The sequence below is a fragment of the Aptenodytes patagonicus genome, chromosome 1 (genome assembly GCF_965638725.1).
Source record: "Aptenodytes patagonicus chromosome 1, bAptPat1.pri.cur, whole genome shotgun sequence".
Classification (NCBI taxonomy): Eukaryota; Metazoa; Chordata; class Aves; order Sphenisciformes; family Spheniscidae; genus Aptenodytes; species Aptenodytes patagonicus.
The window spans coordinates 37,117,566-37,140,255 of record NC_134949.1 but is presented as its reverse complement, the minus strand read 5'-3'; the positions used below and the strand labels follow the sequence as shown (position 1 = coordinate 37,140,255).

At 41.1% G+C, this 22,690-nt stretch overlaps 1 protein-coding gene and 1 long non-coding RNA gene across 5 annotated transcripts in view; one reads left to right on the top strand and one right to left on the bottom strand.

Moving 5' to 3' along the window:
• MON2 (MON2 regulator of endosome-to-Golgi trafficking) overlaps window positions 1-12,592 on the bottom strand; it is an 81,697-nt gene extending 69,105 nt beyond the window's left edge. For all 3 annotated transcript variants that reach the window (XM_076332032.1, XM_076332042.1, XM_076332052.1), the window contains exon 1: window positions 12,401-12,592. In XM_076332032.1, the coding sequence (XP_076188147.1) occupies window positions 12,401-12,511 (111 nt within the window). In that variant the 5' untranslated portion in view covers window positions 12,512-12,592. The remainder of the gene's footprint in view (window positions 1-12,400) is intronic.
• A 193-nt stretch (window positions 12,593-12,785) lies between these two features.
• Window positions 12,786-19,215, top strand: LOC143157240 (uncharacterized). 2 transcript variants are annotated; one of them, XR_012994749.1, is made up of 3 exons: window positions 12,786-13,206; window positions 16,387-16,613; window positions 18,747-19,215. It is a non-coding gene; the product is annotated as an uncharacterized LOC143157240 (long non-coding RNA). The 2 variants fall into 2 exon arrangements; XR_012994748.1 differs by lacking the exon at window positions 18,747-19,215 and having other exon boundaries at window positions 16,387-16,945.
• Window positions 19,216-22,690: the final 3,475 nt, after the last annotated feature.

Below are 22,690 nucleotides of genomic sequence, written 5' to 3'. Positions count from 1 at the left end.
GCCTTCCTGTCATTAGACATGCTGTGCGCATCTTCCAACTTTTTGGAAATTTTAACCCTTGTGTAGGGCCAAAATCACCAACCAGGTAACAGAGACAGGTAATTTTTCCTCAGGCACTCAGCAAGCAAAGACTTAACCCACCCTCAAGCAGAATCAACATTTTCCAACAACCAGGTAACATTTAAGTCCCAGAGCTAAATTTCTCCACATAAAATATGTGCACACAGACTATAAAGATCTATAACTCACAAATAGCATATGGAAGTATTAGGATAATTGGGGTATGCAATTCTACTAGCATAGTAATCAGGACGATGTAAAGGCAAGCCACTCATTTCAGCAGCAGAGCAGTGAGTGCACCTGAAAGGCACTGGTTCCTCAAAACTGTCTTTCAGGGACACTGTGAAAGCTCTACTGCAGTAGATCAGTCTACGTTACCAAAAGATACCACTAAAGCTAACTCTGTGATGACAATAACGTTACCTGGCAGCCCAAGAATGGCCACAAGGAATAATGGCATGGCATATGCTTGACCATGTAACTGTATAAGTATTTAGTGGTTTGCTTCTCACAGGCAAAGGCATCATGGAAGCCCTATTGCAATGTGGCAACGCATATGGATGGGCAAGCAACATACCAGAGGGTCAGCTGGGATGTGATCCAACAGCACGTCAGTTGCTCCACAATAATCCCTATGGACTTGCCCTTACTCTGGGGTAAATGTGAAAGAGCTACCCTTCTTTCATCAAAAAAACCCAAGACAGTTAACTTTTCATAAGGGAAAGATGACACAAAATTCTAATCTCTTACCAGTGACCCTTTTCAGAAAGTGAAAAGAACACCCACCGCCTCTACTGTATAAGCAATTTTTAAAAGTTTCAAAAATGGAGTTTTTAAAAGGTTTTAAAAAAGATCAACTTGCTGATCTTCAAAGAAACTGGTATCTCACAATTAGGAACAGAAGTCAGCATCTTTTTTTTTTTTAAACCAAAAATTTTACACACACATAAAGATATTTAATGTAACAAGCAGGCATGTGCTAAGTTCTACTAAGGCTTGATCTAACTTTAAATATATTTTTGTATGAACTTCTAAATGTGATAGTATTGTTACAAAAAAGTAATAAAATAAAGAATTTCCACCAATGCTTTGAATGACCATTTGTGTTTCAATTGTATGCTCAGAGCAAATTGCTATCTCCAGAGATACAAAATTGCTGTAAGGTTTGCAGCTCTTACTCCACAAGCTTTTGATTTCTCTCTTCTAAAAAGAAAAGCATTCAAGAATGCTTTCAGGAATGATGGTCTGTGTTGGTATTTACATTACATTGTTTGCCAACCTTTTACTAAGATGGGATGAGAGTAATATATGTCATTTATGGTCACTTCCACATCTATTACATGAAATAGAGCCATTTTTTTTCTATTCATCATTACCCGCCCTTCCAACTGGAACACTAACCCTATATCCAATAGTTTAGATAAGAGATCCTCATGTGTAAAGTACAGTTTCACTTCATTGTTATTCTGGCTTGCTTTGCAAAAGCACATTCTGGACCATTACTGTACTGCTAAACTATTCTTTGAAAAGGACACACTCACAAAAAGCTCCACACTAAATCAACCTCATGAAAGCACTCGAGTACACCACATTTGTGTGAAAAAGCACTGTACTTGCCTTCTGTATTTTTATCTTCCTCCCCAGGAGTGCAATCCCTACTCAGACCTTTCTCTTTTATATATGCTCATTCTACCTGTGATTTAAACTGGTGAAATGCCAGTTCTGATCTGACAGCACTGTGCACTCACAGGGATTTATTATATTGAACGATTTAATGTATTTGGATTAGAGCTTGCTCACATTCTACTGGCTTGGAGCAAAGCCTACCAGCAGTCTCTGGGAATGGAGCACCACCTGCCATAAAGGCAGATACAGACAGGGAGTACATGAACCAGGTACTTAAGTCATAGAATCATAGAATCGTTCAGGTTGGAAAAGACTTTTAAGATCTCAAGTCCAACCGTTAACCTAGCACTGCCAAGTCCACCACTAAACCATGTCCCTAAGCACCACATCTACATGTCTTTTAAATACCTCCAGGGATGGTGACTCAACCACTTCCCTAGGCAGCCTGGTCCAATGCTTGACAACCCTTTTGGTGAAGAAATGTTTCCTAATATCCAATCTAAACCTCCCCTGGTGCAACTTGAGGCCATTTCCTCTCGTCCTATTGCTTGTTACTTGGGAGAAGAGACCGACACCCACCTCGCTACAACCTCCTTTCAGGTAGTTGTAGAGAGTGATAAGGTCTCCCCTGAGCCTCCTTGTCTCCAGGCTAAACAATCCCAGTTCCCTCAGCCATTCCTCATAAGACTTGTGCTCTAGACCCTAAGTCAACTGGACGCATACAAGCCCATGCACCTAAGGGCCAATGTCATTGAAAGGCCACCCTCTATCAGGGTCACGGTGACTGGGGAGAGGTAAGCGCCACACACATCTCAAGGGAGGGCATGGAAGAGCATTCAGGCCACTATAGGCCAGTCAGTTTCACATTGCTCCCTGGGAAGGTTATGGAACAAAACCTCCTGGAAGCCACTTCTAGGCACATGAAGGACAAGGAGATGACTAGGAAGAGCCAACATGAATTTAGCATGAGCCTCACCAACCCAACTGCTTTCTACAATGAGATGGTGGGCTGTGTGGGTAAGGGAAGCGTACTACATACTTTATATGTTGACTACAGCAAAGCCTTTGATGCCATCTCCGATTATATCCTTATAGTCAAATTGATAACATATGGACAAGTAGACAGTAAAGTGGGTGGAAGATTGGCTGAAAGGGTCATTACAAATGGTATAAAGTCCAGCTGGTAAGCAGTTACTATTGGTGCTCCTCAGGGATGGATACTGGGGCTAATACCATTTAACATCTTTATTAACAGCCTGCATAAAAGCATAGAGTCTGCAGACAAATATAAAATTCAGGGTACTGTTCAGCATTCGGGGGGCAGGGTATATATGTGCGTTCAGAGGAACCCAGATAGACTGAGAAATGGACTGGTACGAACCACATGAAGTTCAACAAAGACCAATGCAAAGTCCAGCCCCATGCACCAGTACAGGCTGTGGGCTGGCTTTGCAGCAAATGACCCAGAGTCCTGGTGGACAACAAAATGGAACCAAGAGCCAGCAGCGAGCCCCTGCAACAAAGGTGGCTAACTGCATGCTGGGCTGTATTAGCAAGAACATAGGCAGCAGGTCAAGGGAAGGGAGTCCTTCCCTCTCTTTGGCTCTTGTGGGACTGCTGCTGGAGTAATATGACGAGTTTTAGCCTCCCCAGTGCAAGAAAGACATTGACATGATGGACCAAGTTCATCGGAGGTCTACCAAGACAGCCAGGGGATGGAGAAAAATAGATAAGGAGATGCTGTGAGAGCTGCACTTGTTCAGCCTGGAGAAAACAAAACTAAGGGGAGGGCTTGTTAACGTCCACAGCTTCCTAAAGGGAGGCTGAAATGAACACGAAGCAGTTTGCAATTGCTGTTCAGATGTGTGCTCCATCGTGGATATATGTACAAGTACAGAAAGAAAGCAGGAAATACTGAAAGCAATAATGCTCCTTTCAAATCACTTCATATTCTACAATTCCTGTGCAAGTTTCTCACTGTCATTTTTCTTCCACAGAACCTTAGCAATCATGGTAAAATAGTACTAATTTTCATATAAATTGAAAATTGTATTTTGGTAAACCACTTTCACTATCACAAAACCTCCAATATAAAACCAGCTACAGTTTTCCAATTTTTTAAGTTTGGAATGTGTGATTTACGTGAATTGTTGAACAGCCTCATTAACTTTTTTTTTTAATCAAGAAATTAATATGTTTGCTGGTTTTGTTTGTATTACCTTTATTTAGCATATAAAGACAAGAAATCACAAACAGACCATCAGTCTCTATTCATATACAAAGTAGTTTCTTCAGCTGTTCACACTTTACCTGAGACAGAAGCAAAATTGCTCTGGTTTATTCTACATCATGATCTATTTGTGCTCAATGAAAGAAATAAATAGTGTACATTTCTGATCCCAACAACAGGCACAACAACAGTTGAAGATACCAAACTCTAATTCCTGCTAGACGTGACTCCACTCAAGGACGGTGCCATTCTCAATTACCAGAGCTTCAATGTTTTGAGAAAAAATAAAAGCATTAGCTGATTCTATTTATACACCTTCTCCACCAATTCAAGATTTATGATATTGCAGGTTTTGGTTTTTTAAAAACACACAACCTTGATAATTTCCAGCTTTAGTGCAACTATATTCGTTGCCCTCATATTAAAAGTGTTCTTTCACTTGACAGGAGTTGACCCTCTAGTCCATTAATCTTCTGAAATTGTCAGTTTGCAGTATCAGCAGCCAATTCAGAGTCCTGAAGGTTAATCATCAATAATGCCAGGAGAGGTGCCAGTGTTATCTGAATTGCTTCAGAGCTGTTGCCTCTGGAGGTACCTCACTTGATGTGAATGTGGAGGTAAACATAATGAAATACAAATATTTAATATCAGGAGTTTTCATTTGACAATCAAAATATTACACCTCAGCTGGAAAAACCATCACATATAAATCAACAGAACAAATCAGAATGAATAACATAAAACAACTCATTACTGAACAGCACTGATGTAGACATAAAGAAAAAAAGCTAACCAAGACTTGATACGGAAGGAACACAGCCAATTAGCAACAAATTCTTAAGTTATACTTCTCTCTTCCACAGTCAGATAGAATCAGAATGTACCCTGTATTTTGTATTATATTATATATAAATTATATATATATTGTACTTTATATATATTAATATATAATATTTATATATATATGTAGCGTATAGATATCTTGAGAGAGCCCATGTCTACCATTGACGGATTTCTGAGTGATCCGTCAAGTACAACACAACTGAATATAAATCACTGAAATAGAGCACTTGAATTTTCATGACAAACTTTTGTCACAACAATCATCATTCTACGTTAAAAAAAAACCCAACACCCTGTTTCAGAGCTTTAGGACATTTATACTTGAAGTTCAAACTAATTCCACCTTCAGCCTGTTGATCAGAACAGATGGGACCAGGAAAGTCCTGCGGCTTTGCCACAAATACTGTATTCAGAGTCACCCAGTCAGAGACAGCAGTGTGGTAAAAAGAAACAACAGTCAACAGTCTGGGCACTAGCTGAGACCTGGAGCCACCAAGAATTTCCAACTTCTGCTACAGGTTTCCTGTATAATCTTCAGGAAGCCATAGGAGGCAGATGGGGATTCAACCAGAGATTAAGATGCACAAATTTAAATACTTAGACTCCCACTACAATGGAGATTTAGTCTCTACTGAATGCTCCTTAATTATTAAAGCCTCTCCTTAAGCTAATTCAGCTGACCCACTAGTAGGGGCTCAATACAGAGGTCTAAGCTTAGATGTCTGTATCCAAGACAACTACATGCAGACAGCAGAAGACCCCATGCTCTTCTGGGACCAGCTGCTGGAAGCCAAGGAAGAAACATTAATGTATCTCAAGTGGCAAAGATACCTAACAAGTAGGTGACAGACTGAATCAATCCCCTGGCTACAAGATCCTCTGAATAGCTATTCGGCTCTATTGACAGTATTTCCATAACAAACCAAACCTGCCCAATCAATGAAGGGAGCTTAGACACCCAAAGTTAGGCACCTTAATGCTGCACTGAAGTCTAACTTGAAAAGTTTACAGATAGACTGAGATACAGAAAATTTTATTCATTTTTTTCATTCATTAAATTGCAAGGTATTGCACGATAGAGAAATTGGGTCTATATGCATGTGAATCATTTTTGAACACATGACATTTCTTGTCAAAGACTGAAATGATGATATGAAATTTAGGATTTATAATAAATCTTGAAGCTTAGAACACATTTGAATAGATGACAGTCCCCTAGAAACATAACAGTACACTTTTGAAAATATAATTTTGAAAAAATACTACTGTACACAGATCAATATTGAATAAAAACCACTGCAAAATTAATGGATTCCAAACATGAAGCTAGCAGACACGGCAATTGGTAAAGAACAGGATTATAAAAGGAACTGTAGGAAATATTAGGGATCAGCTGTTTCAAGTTCCCAGCTCAGCTATGGGCTGGCAACTAAAGAATCCTACAGAATAATCTCCAGTCACATGCACAAAACACACGCTTGAGTGCAAGCTGCCTAATTATGACAATATGCATTTTACAGAGCATAGTTTCTACGTTTCAAAAGAACCTTCAAATTATTAGTTAAGTGAATACCCATTATAGAAAACGAGAAACTCTACAGTATTTGCATCCTTCTGAACTAATGCTGTGAAGACCTGAAAATTAACCAACCTGGAAAGTTCTGTGTAGGTTAAGTGCTCTGTAGGCTATAGTATCGGAATTATTTAATTAATTTTAATCAAAAAATAAAGCAGAAAACCCCAAAACTTGGTTACGCCTACAGAAAATGGTCTACGTACAAAGGTTTGTTCTTTGCCAGGTCCATTTGGCTCATCTTTTTACTGCAAAAGCAGCATGAACACAGAGCTCGGAAACCATTCAATGCTAGTAATACATCAAGTGACTCAAATGCCCAAATCACAAGGCATTTCAGCATGTTGTTTAGCCTTCTCCCGATTTGCAAACTGCACTACGTTCAACAGATTTTCTGAAATATTGTTACTGTTACAGAACAAACAGCTAATATTCACACATAAATTTTTTTAACTGTTCCTTCCAGTTGCATTAGGAATCCTAACGATCACTTCGACATTACAAACCTAATTAACTGACCTGTATCTTTTTAACATGTTTAAATTTTGCAATACATCCTCATATTTAGTTTCATACAGCTACCCAATGACATCAGAGAGGTTCCCTAAAAGGACAAGCTTCCCAGCTAATTTTTTGGCATTAGCTCTAAGATGTGTTCAGGATCAGCATATCATTCCAAAATGAGAATGATTTAACCCGAAGGCTAAAACTGTCACGTATGTCACTCAGTGCAGACAGGAGTGGACTCCAAAGGAAGAAATGTGTGAATAAAACCTGTTTTCACAGAACACAACAGACAGCCCCTCAGAAAGGGCAAATCCTACCTCTTGGCTCTGCTAGCCCACACCACTTCTACTGTAATTAAATAATTTAGTTTGCTTTATCCAGAAGTCACTCAATCTGGATTCTTTAACTTTTACCCAAAAAATTTTGTAAGGCTACTTGCAGGCAAGTAGCGTTACTTATAAAAGAAGGAAAATAAGATTGCAAAATTGTATTCTATTATTTTTCCTAGATACAGCAAATTAATTTACAATACACTTTCAAAAATATGTCTGTATGCCAAAGGCATACACAACTCAATAAATAAACAAAAGCAATGCTGCTGTTTCAAACAAAGGCCTGGAAAAGAAACAGTACAGAGAGGCTATCAAAAGCTATCTTTCAGGAGTCTCAAGAGAGCACTTTGACTGACCAAAGTATTCAAAGCTAAAACTGTGCTGCTCTTCCAGGTTGAGGGAAGTTGAACACTATTTCTTTTCCAGCCTTACTATTCCAAATTACTGCAGCAGCAAACATCCTAAAACATACAGACACCTGCAATCCATTACACTGCTGCTAAGTGGAGGGCACACCCCGTCCCACATCGGGTCTAAGCCAGGCCAAGCTGATGCTGCCATGGGAGGATGCAGTCCCTGCCCACCCGCCCTCTCCCTTCCCTCTCCTACCAGCACAAGTGCGCCTTTAACTGTACAGGAAGTTGCATAAAAGTTAAGTTTTTTCCTGTGGTTTTTTTAAGCTCATTTTGCTTTTACTGCTATTTAAAAGTCAAGAAAAAAAAACTGAGTCAACATAGAGACTACAAGCCTACTAGAAAGCTGAGACTGTTGGACTGGATCTGTGTAAACAACAAGGAGTTATAGCTGACTGGAACTCAGGCTGAGAACAACTTTTTGGGTATGCTTATTTTCCCTTTTAACCCAATTATTTCTGCTAAATATAAGTATTTTCCCCTTGTATTTCTAAGGTTTCTTACGCAGTGAAATTATCTAACCGAATCAGATGCAGCTTACAGAACAGTATTTTCATTCAGCAATAAGAAATAGCAGGTAACCTATTTAGCACACTAAACTATTTCCAATTTTGTGTTAAGACACAATTCTTACTCCAGTTCACTAAAGAGAGCACTGTCAGCTTCCCACACACCCAGCACAGGGTACTGAAACTCCAGTCGCTAGCAGGTTAAGATAGTCTATAAAGCTTTATGTGTGCGACACAATTCAGTCCAGAGTTAGAAGTTACGCCTTCCAATGCTCCAATATAGAGCAAAGCTTAGGGCCCATTGTATTAAAAAGAAGGGTATAATGGCCAAGAGGTATTGTTTTCTAGGAGAAACATCAGATTCCTTAAGATAACATGAGCACGATTTATGCCGGTACCAAAGACTGCTTCATCCTCTGTAATTTCAAGCTCCAAAAGATACTGTCTAATTTATGCTTGCCCTGAGAGCATCTATCACACATCCCTGGTTAGTGTCTATTTTTTATAACTGGGAAATGGAAATACATTGTGAAAATAAGAATACATTTTTCAGCAATGTCACTATTTGTACATCTGCCAACATAAACAGTTTTGGCATATCACAGACATAACTACCAAATCACTGTTTGGTCATAGTATATAGCTTTCCTGCTTAGTATACTTCTGTAGTCGGTGCTGATCTGAGGAAGTATCACGCAGGATTTATCCACCTACCAAACAGAAACAGTCAAAACCACCTAGCAACAAACAGACATGGGTCTGAAGTCTAATAGTACCTGGTACTCCCCACACCCTTAAGAAAAATAAGTCTAGCACATTAGTTAATCCCCAAACATCGTCAGCAACACAAATTCAAACCCACAGAGTCTTTCTGCAGCTCCCATTCTCAATATATTAAGTGGCACCACCTAGGAAAATCCTACTCGGGTATTATTTGTCACACGGAGCAAAGATGAGGTATGGATTGCTTTGGGGCCAACAATACATTCTGTTATTTCTTAGTTAAAAGCTCTTTCTAACTGAGGGAAAGAAGTTTGCCACATATTTGCGTCATAAGTTTAACATCGGGAGAAACTCAGTAATTTCAATGTTTCTTAACAGATTATCAAAGAGTCAGCAAAAACCTCAGAATCCACTGTTGTAAGTGACTGAACTTACAACTACATGATTTCCACATAAATGTGACCCACCAAGAAAACTTTACAGACTCATATGTAATAGAAAAATATGAGATGAAAGTGCTTAAAACAGTGAAGAGTTCAAGTTCCATTTCCAATAAGGGTTTAAGACCTTGCTTCCAGCTCCTAACTGACGATAAGGTCTAAATCCCACAGTCTGTGGGATCCCACAGCTGGCTGTCCCCTTTTCTGCTGCACACACCCCCCCCCCCCCAAAAGAAAAATCTGATAAAGCTCTTCAGCTGCCATCTACCTGCCTGTTCAAAGAATCATTTAATATTGTTTTGGTCTCTCTGTACCTAATAGACATGGCATTAGTTTGTAATAACATATGCACTAGAAAGATCTTTAAGAAGTGATAACTAAAACCCTATTTAATTAAAACGGACTATTTTTCTGATCATACCACTTTCTAACTCCTTACAGTATTGATTAAAAAAGGATTCACTCAAATTAATCATTTGAGCAACAAGTAGAATTGAGAACTACGCTACTACTTTTATCAGCAGCAAACCTATCAGCTAAATTAATTTTGCAGATTTTAACAGTATTAATATAAAAATCAAAAAAACAGAATAGACAAATTGTTTTAGAAATGGCTGATGATAACAAATAGCTGTGAGCAAAATTTTGGATTACATCAGAAATTGAAAAGATGATTAGAAGCAGTTTACCTTCGTAAAGTACCTATAAAATCTAACAACTACAATACAGCTCACAACTATTAATTTTGGACTAGGAGTTTTTCAATAGCTTTATCACAGTACGATAAGTTTAAGTGACATGGAAGCATGCATATCAGCTGCAAGATAAACTCAAATTACATTGCATGTGGTAGTGATGAGAATAGTCTAGTTACACTGCAAGTAAAAAAGTGAGATTATAAGTAGTAGGAATTTGTTTTAAAAAGCCTGTGTTTAAGCATGGTTTAAAAAGCTGGTGCTGTTACAAATCAGTAAGAAGAACATGCCATTCCACTGATCACTCTAGCCAAATCTAATCATGATCAGGATTAAAATACCTGTTTAGCAGTTGAGATTTGATAGAAAAGGTCTCCCCTTTCCTTTAAAACTAGAACCAAAAAAATGGCTTCCAGAACTGAGGAAGTAAGATCGTTTCCTGCAACTGTATCATACATCCTACTATAGGACTGCTCTCACCTCAGACCTCTCTGTAAGAGCCCACAACTCATAGCAGAAAGAGTCCCACCTCTTTATAGACACCTTCCAGTACCATTCCATAAATCTACCCAAACTCCAGACAACTGTGAAAAACTTTGTTACGTGTTTTTAATAAAGTAAGCTATGTAAATTGCTGTCGAGATGTAAAAGGGAACAACGCAAAAGTTATACTTACACAAGAATATTATAAACATGCTGAACAAATATCAAGAACTGCACAGTGGTTACTCTAACCTTCAGCATGGCAAATATAATGAAGCATTACTAAAAATGCTAGCTCAAGAATTACACTGCCCATCTCCTTCGTAGATCTTGAAGAAAGCAAACATTAACACAATGGGGAAACTTGTTCAGAGACCAAACAGCTTACTCAGAGTCACACCGTAATACACGGGAGAAAGTGGAAGCAGCACCCCCGCCTCCCTCCAAAACACACACATGGATTTCTTTTCCACTCACCACAACTTTTTCTCATTTACATGTGACCACACACAATTTCTCAGAACTGATCGCAACTTTCTCTTGTTTTTCTGTGACCACACACAATTTCTCAAACACACTGCCATTCCTCTGCAACCTATAATCATACATAACATGCTCTGCTACAGCATGACGCTTCACGCCTTTCAAAACAAGCATAGACACTAGCTTCAATTCATCTGTTAAAGCGTATAATACTTCATAGAACATTAAACATGCTATCACTTAATTGGAACTAAAGTCACATTACACACGTAATTCCTTTCTTCCAAATTGACAGAGTCTTTACCATATTTTTCCAGGCACCCTTCTGGTTCTGCAGCTTAATCTGAGTTAATAGATTAGTATTTTTCCTCCCACTATTGCGTAGAGAAAGTATGTTTTAAAATGGCAAGTGATAAACTACTGATAGGGAAAAAGTTAAACTGTGTAAACACACTAGAGAAACACACAGTTAAAACGTACACTTTAAATTAGAAAGAATTTCCCTTCAATTAAAGTAAACCCGCTCGTCAAGATTACTGAAGTTTCAAGCTGCACGCAGTAAACTGAGGTTTGAAAAATAAAACATGCAATCCTACTGACATAAATTTAGTAATGGAATTTTTTAAAAGGGAGAAAAAAGTAACCTAAACTTCTCTGTCTCCCAAGCTTCCTCGGTTGTAACCATACCATTGGAAAGCCACATAACCCCAAAAATCACAGAGCACGCTAGCGATCACCAGCGATCCACACAGTTAATACCGGCAGACACAGCTGTGCAATAGCGAGAAACAACGTACGCCGACTCGGGAGCCGGGCTTCAGAAAGCGTGCGGTTTCGTTACACGGGTAAGACACAGACCTGAAACAGATTTGCGAGGCCCCGCGCCCCCACCGCAGCCGGAGGGGCGGCCGTGCCCCGGCGGGGGCAGAGCACGGCCCTCACCGGCGGCGCTGCCCCTCCTCGCCCACCGGCCAGCCGCTACCGAAGCGCCGGCCGCCAGGCACTCGCTAGGTGCCTGCCCGCCGCTGCGCCCAAACCCTCCGCACCGAGCCCGCTCCGGGCGAGTTTCGTGAGGAGATACCGAGGCAGCCAAGCCAAACTTTGTCTTTCTCCCCCGGGAGGACGCTGGGGGTGAAGCGGGGCTGCCCCCATTTTGCCCCTGTCAACAGATGATCCATCTCCCTAACCCCGCTCCCTGAGGTGAACTAGCCCGGCCCACGTCCCCTGCCTCGGCAACTCATTAAAAACAACAACCCACAAGCAAACACGACAGGCAAAGCCACGTCGCGGCACAGACAGCGCTCGGCAACCCGCGGCCATGAAGGCAGGACCTCACCGGGACCGGCATCCCCTCAACCCGAGGGCGCGGGGGCACGGGCACGCCGGCAGCCTCCGCTCCGGCCGGGCCCCGCGGCGAGGGAGGCCCCTCCGGAGCGGCGCCCGCCGCCCGGCCCGGCCTGTCTCAGCTCAGCCCGCCCCTCACCTCCTTGACGGGGGGGAATTTTTTCCGGCACTCCAGGCTCAGGCCCCGCAGGTCTCCCTGCATGTTTTCCAGCAGCTTCTTCACGGCTTCGGGGCTGCTGGTCCCGGACATGGCGCCGCCGGGCCGGCCCCGGGCCGGGCGCTGTTCCGAGCGGGCAGGGGCAGCGCCTCTCGCTCCGCGGCCCCGGCCGACACGTCCGCGCCCGACACCGGAACCCGTCAGCCCCGGCCCCGGCCCCTTCCCCTCCCCCGCACCGCCGCCGCTGCCCCCCCGCTCCCACAATCCCGGGCGCCGCCAGCGCCGCGCGTCAGGCCGCTTCCGCACACACGGCCCGGGGGCGGGGAGAGCGGCGGCCCGCCGGGGGGCGGCACCCGGGCCCAGCCTCCCGCGCCCGCGTTGGGCCGGAGCTGGGAACGGTGCCCCTTCCCCGCTGTGTCGCTGGAACCGCGCCGGGCTGGGGCGGGGGAGGGCGGCCGGCATGAAGGGGCAGGAGGCGGCGCTGGGGCCCGGGCCGAGGGGGGCCGCCACCGCCGGCGAGCTGCCGGCGGGGAGGGAACGAACTGCGGCGTTGGCGAAGAGTAGCTCGGGAGGGGGGTGGTGAAGAGCCTTGGCCTCGCCTCAGGTCACCTGCAGGTGGTCCTCAGCAACCACCACCCGCGCCGAGCGGCGGGAGGAGCCCCCCTCGCCGAGTCCGGTTCTCCGGGGGAGGTCGGCGCTGAAGGCGGTTTAAAAAAACAAAATGCGAGGCAGACTTATGTTTTCCTTGTGAATCGTGACGTTCTTTGCTTTCTCCTACAGGAGTGAAGGTTTGTGCCCTTCGTGACCCGTGTGGGTGTGGGGGTGTGTGTACGCAGCTTTCCGTGGTTTTCTCCAGGAGAAGCCAGACTGAATCCTTCGGTGAGAAGTTTAAGATAAACACAGGCAGGACAAAAAGAGGGGACAGGGTGGCAGTGGGGTCTCGGGTACCTTTCTTGTCACCAGCAGCTGCTCAGCAGTGTCCCTCTGAAATCCAAAAGCTTTTCAACGAGCTGTTTTTAACCCATTTCAAAAGCGGGCAACCGAAGAGCGAGCATCTTCAACCGCTATCTGTTGCTTGTAGTAACGCTCCCCGCGTAACTGCGGCCCCGGCAAAGGCTTCCCTCCCAGGTAGCCTGAACGCTGCCTGGGAGCTTCCTTCTGGAGGACACCATTCATCGTCAGTTAGCATTTCACGAAGGTTTTTGTCTCTGTTGCAATAATTATTTCACCATATTCTGGTTGCTGTAAATCCTGTGCTGCGGTGGCTGCCTACCTGTAACGCAGCGTGGTTCTGTTGCCCTTCCATATACCCAGGGAGTTGGAAAACCTTCTTGAGTTTCTACAGCCTGTAGTTTTTAAACTTGGGAATCTTGAAAACATAATTATGAAGAATCAGAAAGGAGAATAAATTTTTACTGCCTTACTATTTAAAATAATCTTATTTTAAATAATGGCTTTTCTTCAGACTTTCCTGAAAGTCTTCAGTCTTACTCAGAGAGTGTTCTAAGATTTCTTTTATCTTTTTTTTGTGTGTGTCTTGCAATAAAAAAAGGAAAAGAACTTCTCATAAATTTGAGCATCCCTACTTGTATGTTGGGGTTCATTTACTGTGAGATACATTGCAAATCATACAGTAAACAGGCTCCCACTGGCACAGCATTGTACACTGTACCTGTAGACATAAATCTTTAGGTGTGCTTTATGAGGCAAAAAGTGCATGATTGCTTTCTAAGTAATTTATTATTGTAAGATCTTTATTTTTACATCATTTTCAAATTACTGGCTGTTAACTTGACAGAACTGGATAAATGGATGTGAGTTTTTAAAACTGCTTGTAATACTGGCACAATTGAATTAGGTGGTCAAACTTCATGTGCCTTCAGACAAGGAATTAGGATTTCACCCGTGTGTTCAGTAAAATCAAACCCATGATTCTGTAATGTTGTTACGCTTTCAAAATGCATTGGTCTGTGTATTCTCAAAAGCTTTGATTTTTATATGCTTACTTAAAAAACCCAAACAAACAAGACTGTTGTCTTCAGTAGAACGATTTACATGCTTAACCAATATGCGTTTTCCTAAGGATTTTCCTGTCTAAGTGCTTCCATTCTGGGCTTCAGTCCCGATGGCAATTCACAGACCAGTCCAAATACCTTCGTACATGGATGATTTGCTAGGAGAATGAGTCAATTAATTATTGACTATGCATAGGTATTTCTTAGGTAAGCTTTAATGATCTACTTCCTTTTTGTTGTTTGGATGTTTCCACCCATTTACTGTACATGGTGAGCTGTGGGCATATTGGTATTCCCTGAGTCTACTTGTCTGCCTAAACTAAAACGATTGAAATTTCTTGTGGAATGAGGGCCAGTAAACTGTTCTATAACGCTGCCTTTCTTACAAAAAGGGAGCAAGTATTTTGGGTAGAATTTGTCTGAATGTGACATCTTGAGTTAAAGCATCCCACTGTCATTATTATCCCTGTAATCAAAATGAGGAAGATGAGGAAAACTGTCATATGGCCATATTTCCCTGTTAACAATGGTGAGACAAGAAGAATTGAGATTAATCACATTTAAACAAGCAAATTAGTATGTATTAGATTGTATGTGCGTACTAATTTCCTGCAAATCTTACTGTTTTGTTTAACCAAACAAGACTACTGTAAACGTTCAGTTTGGACAGGGGGCTACTCTTACATTGTGAATGCCTGATAAGTTAACTTATATGAAAGATAGATAATGTTTTCTTTCATCACAGCCATAGCAGTAAATTTGTCCACCCTTCCTCACAGAGTAAGGCCAACTTCTGAAGTAAAAGTACTGAGGGAGTAGTTGACTACTGCATTTGAGTAAAACTGACAACTTCTTGCTGTATGATTTTTTTGTTAAGGATTGTGTAAGAAATTGTAAAAATATTTAAGAGCAGTAGCAGTAAATATTTCGGAATATTACTATTACACCTCTTAGGAACAAATATTTTATGTATTGTTTGTGTTGTAATTTATATTGTTTGTGTAAAATGATGGTTTCTTGAAAAAAAAGCAGATTATTTCATTATGTTAATTATTTTTATCATATTAGCTTGTACCTGCTGATTATCCGTCTTTTCTTATTCCAGGTGTGTAGTGGCATAGAACTGGGAGCACGCTACAGGCTTTCCGTATTTGTAACAGCTTGATAGCAACCCTGCCACCTCTATTAAGTGTAACATACAAAATTTTTTTTAAAGCTGTTTCTGGCTGACGTTGCACCCTTTTCACTAATCTCAGTTTGCTCCGTGCTCTGTTTTGTGGATCAGGAAAAAAAGGACCATATGCTACTTCTCTCATAAGCAAAAAATATTAACATTCTTGATTCTTAAAATAATTTTCTCTTCTTACTACATTATAGAATCTTAGATTTATCAATCTGCTGAGATGCATGAAGAAAAATTTTACCGCAGCTTTTCAGTTGTCTATTACGAAGCCCGGTGTTTAGCTTTCAGTCATCCACTGTCCTCTCTGCAGATTAACAGCACCCTTCTTTAACTATGTCAGACAAAATTGGACATACAATTCCAATAGTACCCAACTCACGGTACTGGAATGCAAAAGTGATCTTAGAATACTGTAACAATGTATTCTGGGGAACTTCGTCTCCTACTAAAATTGAGATAATTATAACTTTTTAGTATCACATTTTCTGTTTATGCGTTGTGACACTTTGAACCAAATGGAGCACTTGTGAATTTGGTGAGACCTGCTGTCAGGATCTTAGGAAATTTGGTATAAAATTACTTTAATAAGCAACATTTCTACTAATTGAAAGGGTTGGGGTTTTTTTTTCAGATCAAGTGCAGTCTCCTGTGTATCTTCTCTGAAGGCTCTTCGGTGTTTGAAACTTAAATCTCAGTGACTTAGTTTAAAATTTGTTCTATTTGCATGCTTCACTTTTTATCATTTACATTTATCATACGTATCTTTTCAGCTACCAGCTTTGACACTCAGTCTGCTCAGCATTGCCAGCCAAATACAGCAAGATTGCTCATGGGTTTGGAAATGAATCATACAAGTGGCTGCAGAATTGAAAACTCTCTCAGATCTGCTGAATACCAGAATGAGGAACTATACATGCACATCTCTTAAACACAAGATAATCTTTCTCACTGTTTTGATGTACGCCTTTTGTAAATGCAGAAGATCAGAGCAGTTAAGGTATTTAAACTAGCCAGGATCCTTTTAAGTGACACTGATTTGATTGTGAATGTGACTTACTGCAGTTGCATTTCATTGCAATAGGTACTATTGCATGTATTCCTAACCTTGAGTGAAAGTGCTTGCCTGTCTTCTGGTATGTTTTAAATGCCTCAGTTTCAATTCAAGTCGCTTTTGTGTCAGAAAGTGGAGTGATGTATGTGGACATCTCTGAGGGCATGTTTTTGACTAACGAGTTAAAAATGCTGGTTAGCTGTTAAGCAAACTTTGTATTGTGCTGCAATTATGTTGTTGTTGTTTGCTTTGTTATTAAATTATATGTCACTTTGTGATGGGCAGTGGGTGATTGAAATCATTCCCTGTAGCTTTATGGCCCTAATTACCAACAAAAATGCTCATGAGACCTATTTAAATTACCTCTTGGAACCAGTGTTCATGCTCATTCCAAGTGATGCGCATCAGTCCTTTGGATTCAATTAAACATGGGATGGCACTCGGCTGGATTAATTTCAGGTGTTTACTCCTAGTTATAGTCCATTCTGACAGATGTATGCAGATGCAGACTCTGAACATGAGAAGAGGGTTCTGTCGCCACGTTATACAGGGGCAAAACTCTCAGATTTCACTGGGGCAATGAATTGGTTTCACGCCGATGGGAAGAATCATGGCTTTTCCTCCCGAGTTCGCTTTACTAACACTCCTGTATACTTTTGTGACTGATATGAATCTATGCATAGTAACAGTACTAAGCAAACTTCAGGATACAAAATATCATCAATTGTGCAGTCACGTAAAGGTGTTTGCAGGCGTCTCTGGTGTTTTTTTCCACTGCAGAGTTAAGACTTGACGGAGAGAATTTTGCCTCATAGTGGATTGAACATAGATACTGGTATCAACAGGCAAAGTTAAATTTTAAATTAGAAGAATGGATGGATTACTACCAAATACTTCCTGTAGGTCTTTATAAAAACCTATGCATTGTATTGGTCTGTGTAAGCACAAAGAAGCCCTATATACATGTGAACACCTCAAAAGCTCTTTCTTAAATTATGGACACAAGAAATTGGGCAAGAGAGTATTTCTGTTGTGGCCACAAACGGGTTAAAATCAGAGATAATAACCTCCCTCTAGTACCTGTTTGGGTTTTTTTTTATGGAATAGAAGGGAAGCCCTTGTTCCTTTAGGACGTGGCTGTATGAGGAAGTTAGATCTACCAGCAAATTGAAAAATACTTTCTTTTGCAGCACGAATTCCCCTTCTTGTGAATTTAGCCCGTGTTCCTGTTTGCATAGGTGTGAGCATGTATTTGTACACATTTTGTTTGTATACTTGCATGTTAATACACATTTTATTTTCTTTAGTCAACTAAAGGGTTAATCCCAGCTGCTGTCTGTCAGTGAATCATTGTCTGTGTCATTAGCAAACTATCAGTAATTATGTCACATTATCTTTAAGGTCACTGACAAAAATGTTAAGTAGCAATGCCCAAAATGTCAGACCCATGACATGTACTAGATACTCAGCAATGATTCCCTATTGAGTTACAGTACGATCACTTCAGGGCCTACACACAAATCTCGCAACCAGAGGCTTAGGTGCTTCCATGACTCCTGTGAAACCAGCCAGCAAAGCTGTTTTTACAATTTCTCCTGCTTGAATCTTGTCCAAACAGATTCTCAAAGCAGTGGTTTGGGTTGTTTGGGGTTTTTTTTGCATTGCCCTTTTGAGTACTGGTAATTGAATCAGCTGAACCTGTTAACGTCTTTTCTGAGAAAGAACTGCTGTCCATTGCTTGAATTAATTTATTGCTGTCTTAGAGCTAGCAGTGTAACAGACAGATACATGATATTCACAAAATCTTATCAGCAGCTCCCATACCCTTCATACTCACAACTGAGCATGAGTCAGGACAGATTAAATAACTTTTCCAGCTCACACAAGAAGTATGTGGCTGGCCTGGGAAATAAACCTTACTCTGCGCGTTAAACTGAATCTGTCTGTCATTCCCTTACATAATAAATATTATTTATTAGGTAATGGAATTATTATCTATTCAGGCAGCACCTGTGAATTTTCCCTGCATGGTATGTAACGCAGTCCACTCATGATACCTTTTTTTTCTGCCAAGCGTAGGAAATACAGAAACTGTGATGGAGATTTTACTTGACGGTTGTTTACGTTGAAAAACCCCATGCTGACCACCCCTGCTACCATCTTAACAATTAGCACAGCCTCAGGTCACGGTCAGCGGATGAAGACACTTAAGCGATGTTGCACTTCTGATGAGAATTTACGGCGATCTTCATGTCCGTTAATAGGAATTTTGGTTTAGAAATAAAGGCATAGATGTGTAGAAGCAAAGGAATTGTTTAGGCAGTGTTGTTTGATCCAGAGCTCTTGCAGTGGAGAGTGGATTCAGCTGCACCCTCAGGAGAAGTCTTTTCCTGAGTATCTCATTCTGACTGCAGGATGCATAACGTAAAAATGCCTGTCAAGAACGTCAGAAATACACGTCGTGCTGCAGTCTGTTTATTTTGCTGCTCTCTCATCTATTTGCCAAAAACCTCCCTACATCTTTTTAATCATTTCCTTTTTATCTCTTCTTCAGCTTGTATGAAAATTATGGAAATATTTTCAGAGATCTAGTAACCTACAGACAATCTACTAATCACAAAGCAACACCAGAGAGGAAAAGGGTGTTCCCCTGTGTAAAAATAATTCTTTTTGGCTGCTGCAGCAGAGAGAAGACGCTGGATGCTTTCCCCAGGCTCTGGTGAATCCTTCTTTAAGATAATCGTTCCAGATTGCAGCCCTGGGGCTGCTGAGTGATACTATTACTACAGGAGAGTTTCCATCTACTGAATAGATGTTAGGTCCTTTGCATTAGGGGTGGCCTCTGTCTACATAGCCAGCACTGCAGTAATATCTATAAAATACAGAAAACATCTATAAAAATAGATATACTCACTATACTCACATAAGTCACATGGAGGCCAGCACACTAGTTAGGTATTCTTTTCTCACACTGCCACGGCTACAGTGCCGGCGTGACCAACTTAATTTGTAGCTAACTCAGACCAGCCTAGAAAAGATTCAGTATGGCCATGTACTTCTGAGAGCCTCCAGCACAACTGTTCGCAAAGATAACTGAAGTGTGACCACTCAGTTATTTTACAGGCAGTTCTTTCTATAAACCGTAAGGATTAGAGATTTCTTATGGAAGAGATCTTGATGAAGAGCTCTTTGGTGTAGAGACCTTGATTTACCTTATATGTTGCGCTGATCTTTGCTGCATTATTAAGATTATAGACCTCTTCCTATTTCATTCAAAGGACTTTGCTCTTGATATAAATATTTGTATGGCTGCATGTGTGGCTGCGTTTATAAGCAGCAGTCTGAAAGAAATTTTGTTACTCAGGTTGGGTCAAAACAGATAAACAGAATGAGCATACTTCTCTCAGAATTTGGAAGACATCCAAAGAAATCCAATTGTAAAGAGCCAAATGCTTTCCTTCGTAATAAAATGACTATACAGCTCACCTCCACATGTGAATACGTATTCCCAATAAAGCAGATACATACCACAGTGTGTATCTCTGTCCTGGGTCATGCGCAAGCAGGTATGTCCATATCTAAGGATGCATACCTGCGGCAATTTCGTAATTATTACTGACATTTTGGGAGCATTTCTAGAAGTTGTATTCAGTATTTCACAAATGGGAGTCCCTTTCTGGAGCCTGCTCCCAGGGCACGGTGGATGAGCTTGTCCGCCTCCTCGTGCCAGTGCGTGGATGTGCTCTTGGCTGACCGCTGGCTGGAGCGCAGGGAATTTCAGATCTGAACACCCGCTCTTCCAGCTGAGAGCCAAGCCCTGGCGCTACTGAATGGATCATTAGGTAGGACGTGTAAAAAGCTCATGTGGAACTTGTTCAGCCAGTCTGAGGCCTTATTTCCCTTTGGCAACATGATCATCAGTAGATTCCTATGGTTGTTTATTTCTAGGGGCCTTACTTCCCTGCTCCAGTCTTAACTAACAAAACCCCCACCATGATCTAAGGTTTGATAAACAATTTAATTATAAAATTAGCGGTTAACATGTAGTAAGTATTGACAAATTCTTTACCAAATGCCTGTGCTCCTGGCCAGCTCAGTGCACTTCGGTATGGGGGATACAAATGTCTGGTGGGCTTGAATGTCTTATTTTGGTGGAGGCAGGATCATAGAAAGCCAGGACCAGCCTCACTGACAGAGTTACAGCTGGGTTTCAAAGAACTTGGCACTTCTTTTTTTTTTCCCCTTCAGGACATTTGGAGCCTTCCTTTGTAAACTCGTTCCTCGACATTATTAACACATCTACTGCTCTCACGACATTTTCCAATACTTGGACACACAAACTGCAGTTTTCTAGATAATGACTAGGTGAGGACTCATGTCAAAAAATAGTATGGCTCTTTGTCCTGGTTTCGGCAGGGATAGAGTTAATTTCCTTCTTAGTAGCTGGTACAGTGTTTTGGATTTAGGGTGAGAACAATGTTGATAACACACCGATGTTTTAGTTGTTGCTAAGTAGTGCTTACACTAGTCAAGGACTTTTCAGCTTCCCATGCTCTACCGACTGAGAAGGCTGGAGGTGCACAAGAAGCTGGGAGGGGGCACAGCCAGGACAGCTGACCCCAACTGCCCAAAGGGATATTCCGTACCATGTGACGTCATGCTCAGTATATAACCTCGGGGAAAGCTGGCCGGGGGGGCCACTGCTCAGGGACTGGCTGGGCATCGGTCGGCGGGTGGTGAGCAATTGCACTGTGCATCACTTACTTTGTGTATCATTGTTATTATTATTATTACTACTACTACATTATTATTGTTATTATTATTTTATTTCAATTATTAAACTGTTTTTATCTCAACCCACGAGTTTTTCTCACTTGTGCTCTTCCAATTCTCTCCCCCATCCCACCGGGGGCGGGGGGGGGAGTGAGCGAGCGGCTGTGTGGTGCTCAGTTGCCGACTGAGGTTAAACCACAACACTCTTCTATTACTTTCTTATTTTAAAATGTCCTAATAATGTTCTAGAATCATCTCTAGATTGTTTCCTTTCTAGGAACCAAATTACTTTTGTTTTCTTTCCCTACAAGGCAACCCACATCTATCAAAGATTTTAGTTCTCGGTCTTCTGTTAGTGACTTCTGCAGTATTTGCTTTTTTTTAATCATAAGACCCTGCTTTTTTCAGAATGTATTTGAAATCCTCTACCACCTCCTTATTAGTATCCTACAGCTACTTTCTCATTACATTCATCTATTCTATTCATGCAGTATAGGCTTTTCCATACTCCTGCCCTTGCCTTAGCTGTGATTCATTGTTTTTACGTACATTCACAGTTCTGCACAATTTCTTCCTCTGTGCCATGAGTTCTTTTGCTTTTGTCTCCTACTGGTGTAGAGTCATGTTGGATTACTTCATACGTTTGTTCTGGAATGGAGTATGGAAATTTAAATCTTAAATCTGGTTTGTTTCCTTTTATTTTTAACTGCATATTTGTTCGTAGAAGTTTTGGGAAGATTTTTACTGGTTAAATAAATTAAGTTGGTATGTCTATGTGGGCTTTTTATTTCAAGGAAAGAATATCATGTCTGTCAAATTCCAATAACATTGTCAAATGCTACTGGGAAAATGGGGACATTATAATCCACCACACTTGATATTAAGGGAGCAATTTACATCATAAAAATGAGCTTTCTAAATGACCATTTCAGACTGAGCATGACGTTAACCGAACGGAAATCCAAAGGTTATAAAGAGAGGATAACCAAATGCTTCCCATAGTAAGTAGTTGTACAAACTTTTTTGATTTCTCTCTTGATCTTTGCCACCTTATCTGAAAAATATTACAGAAATGTCTAGGGTTACATTTCCTGAAGACAACTTCTAAGGTATTATTTCCTATACCAAAAATTGACATGTACATCTAATTTCCTCCAATTGTGTAAAAATAAGTTAATTCAACAATTCAGAATATTTTATGAAGAAAGTTCTATTGTCTCCATCCCATCCCATTCTGCCACAATGGCAGA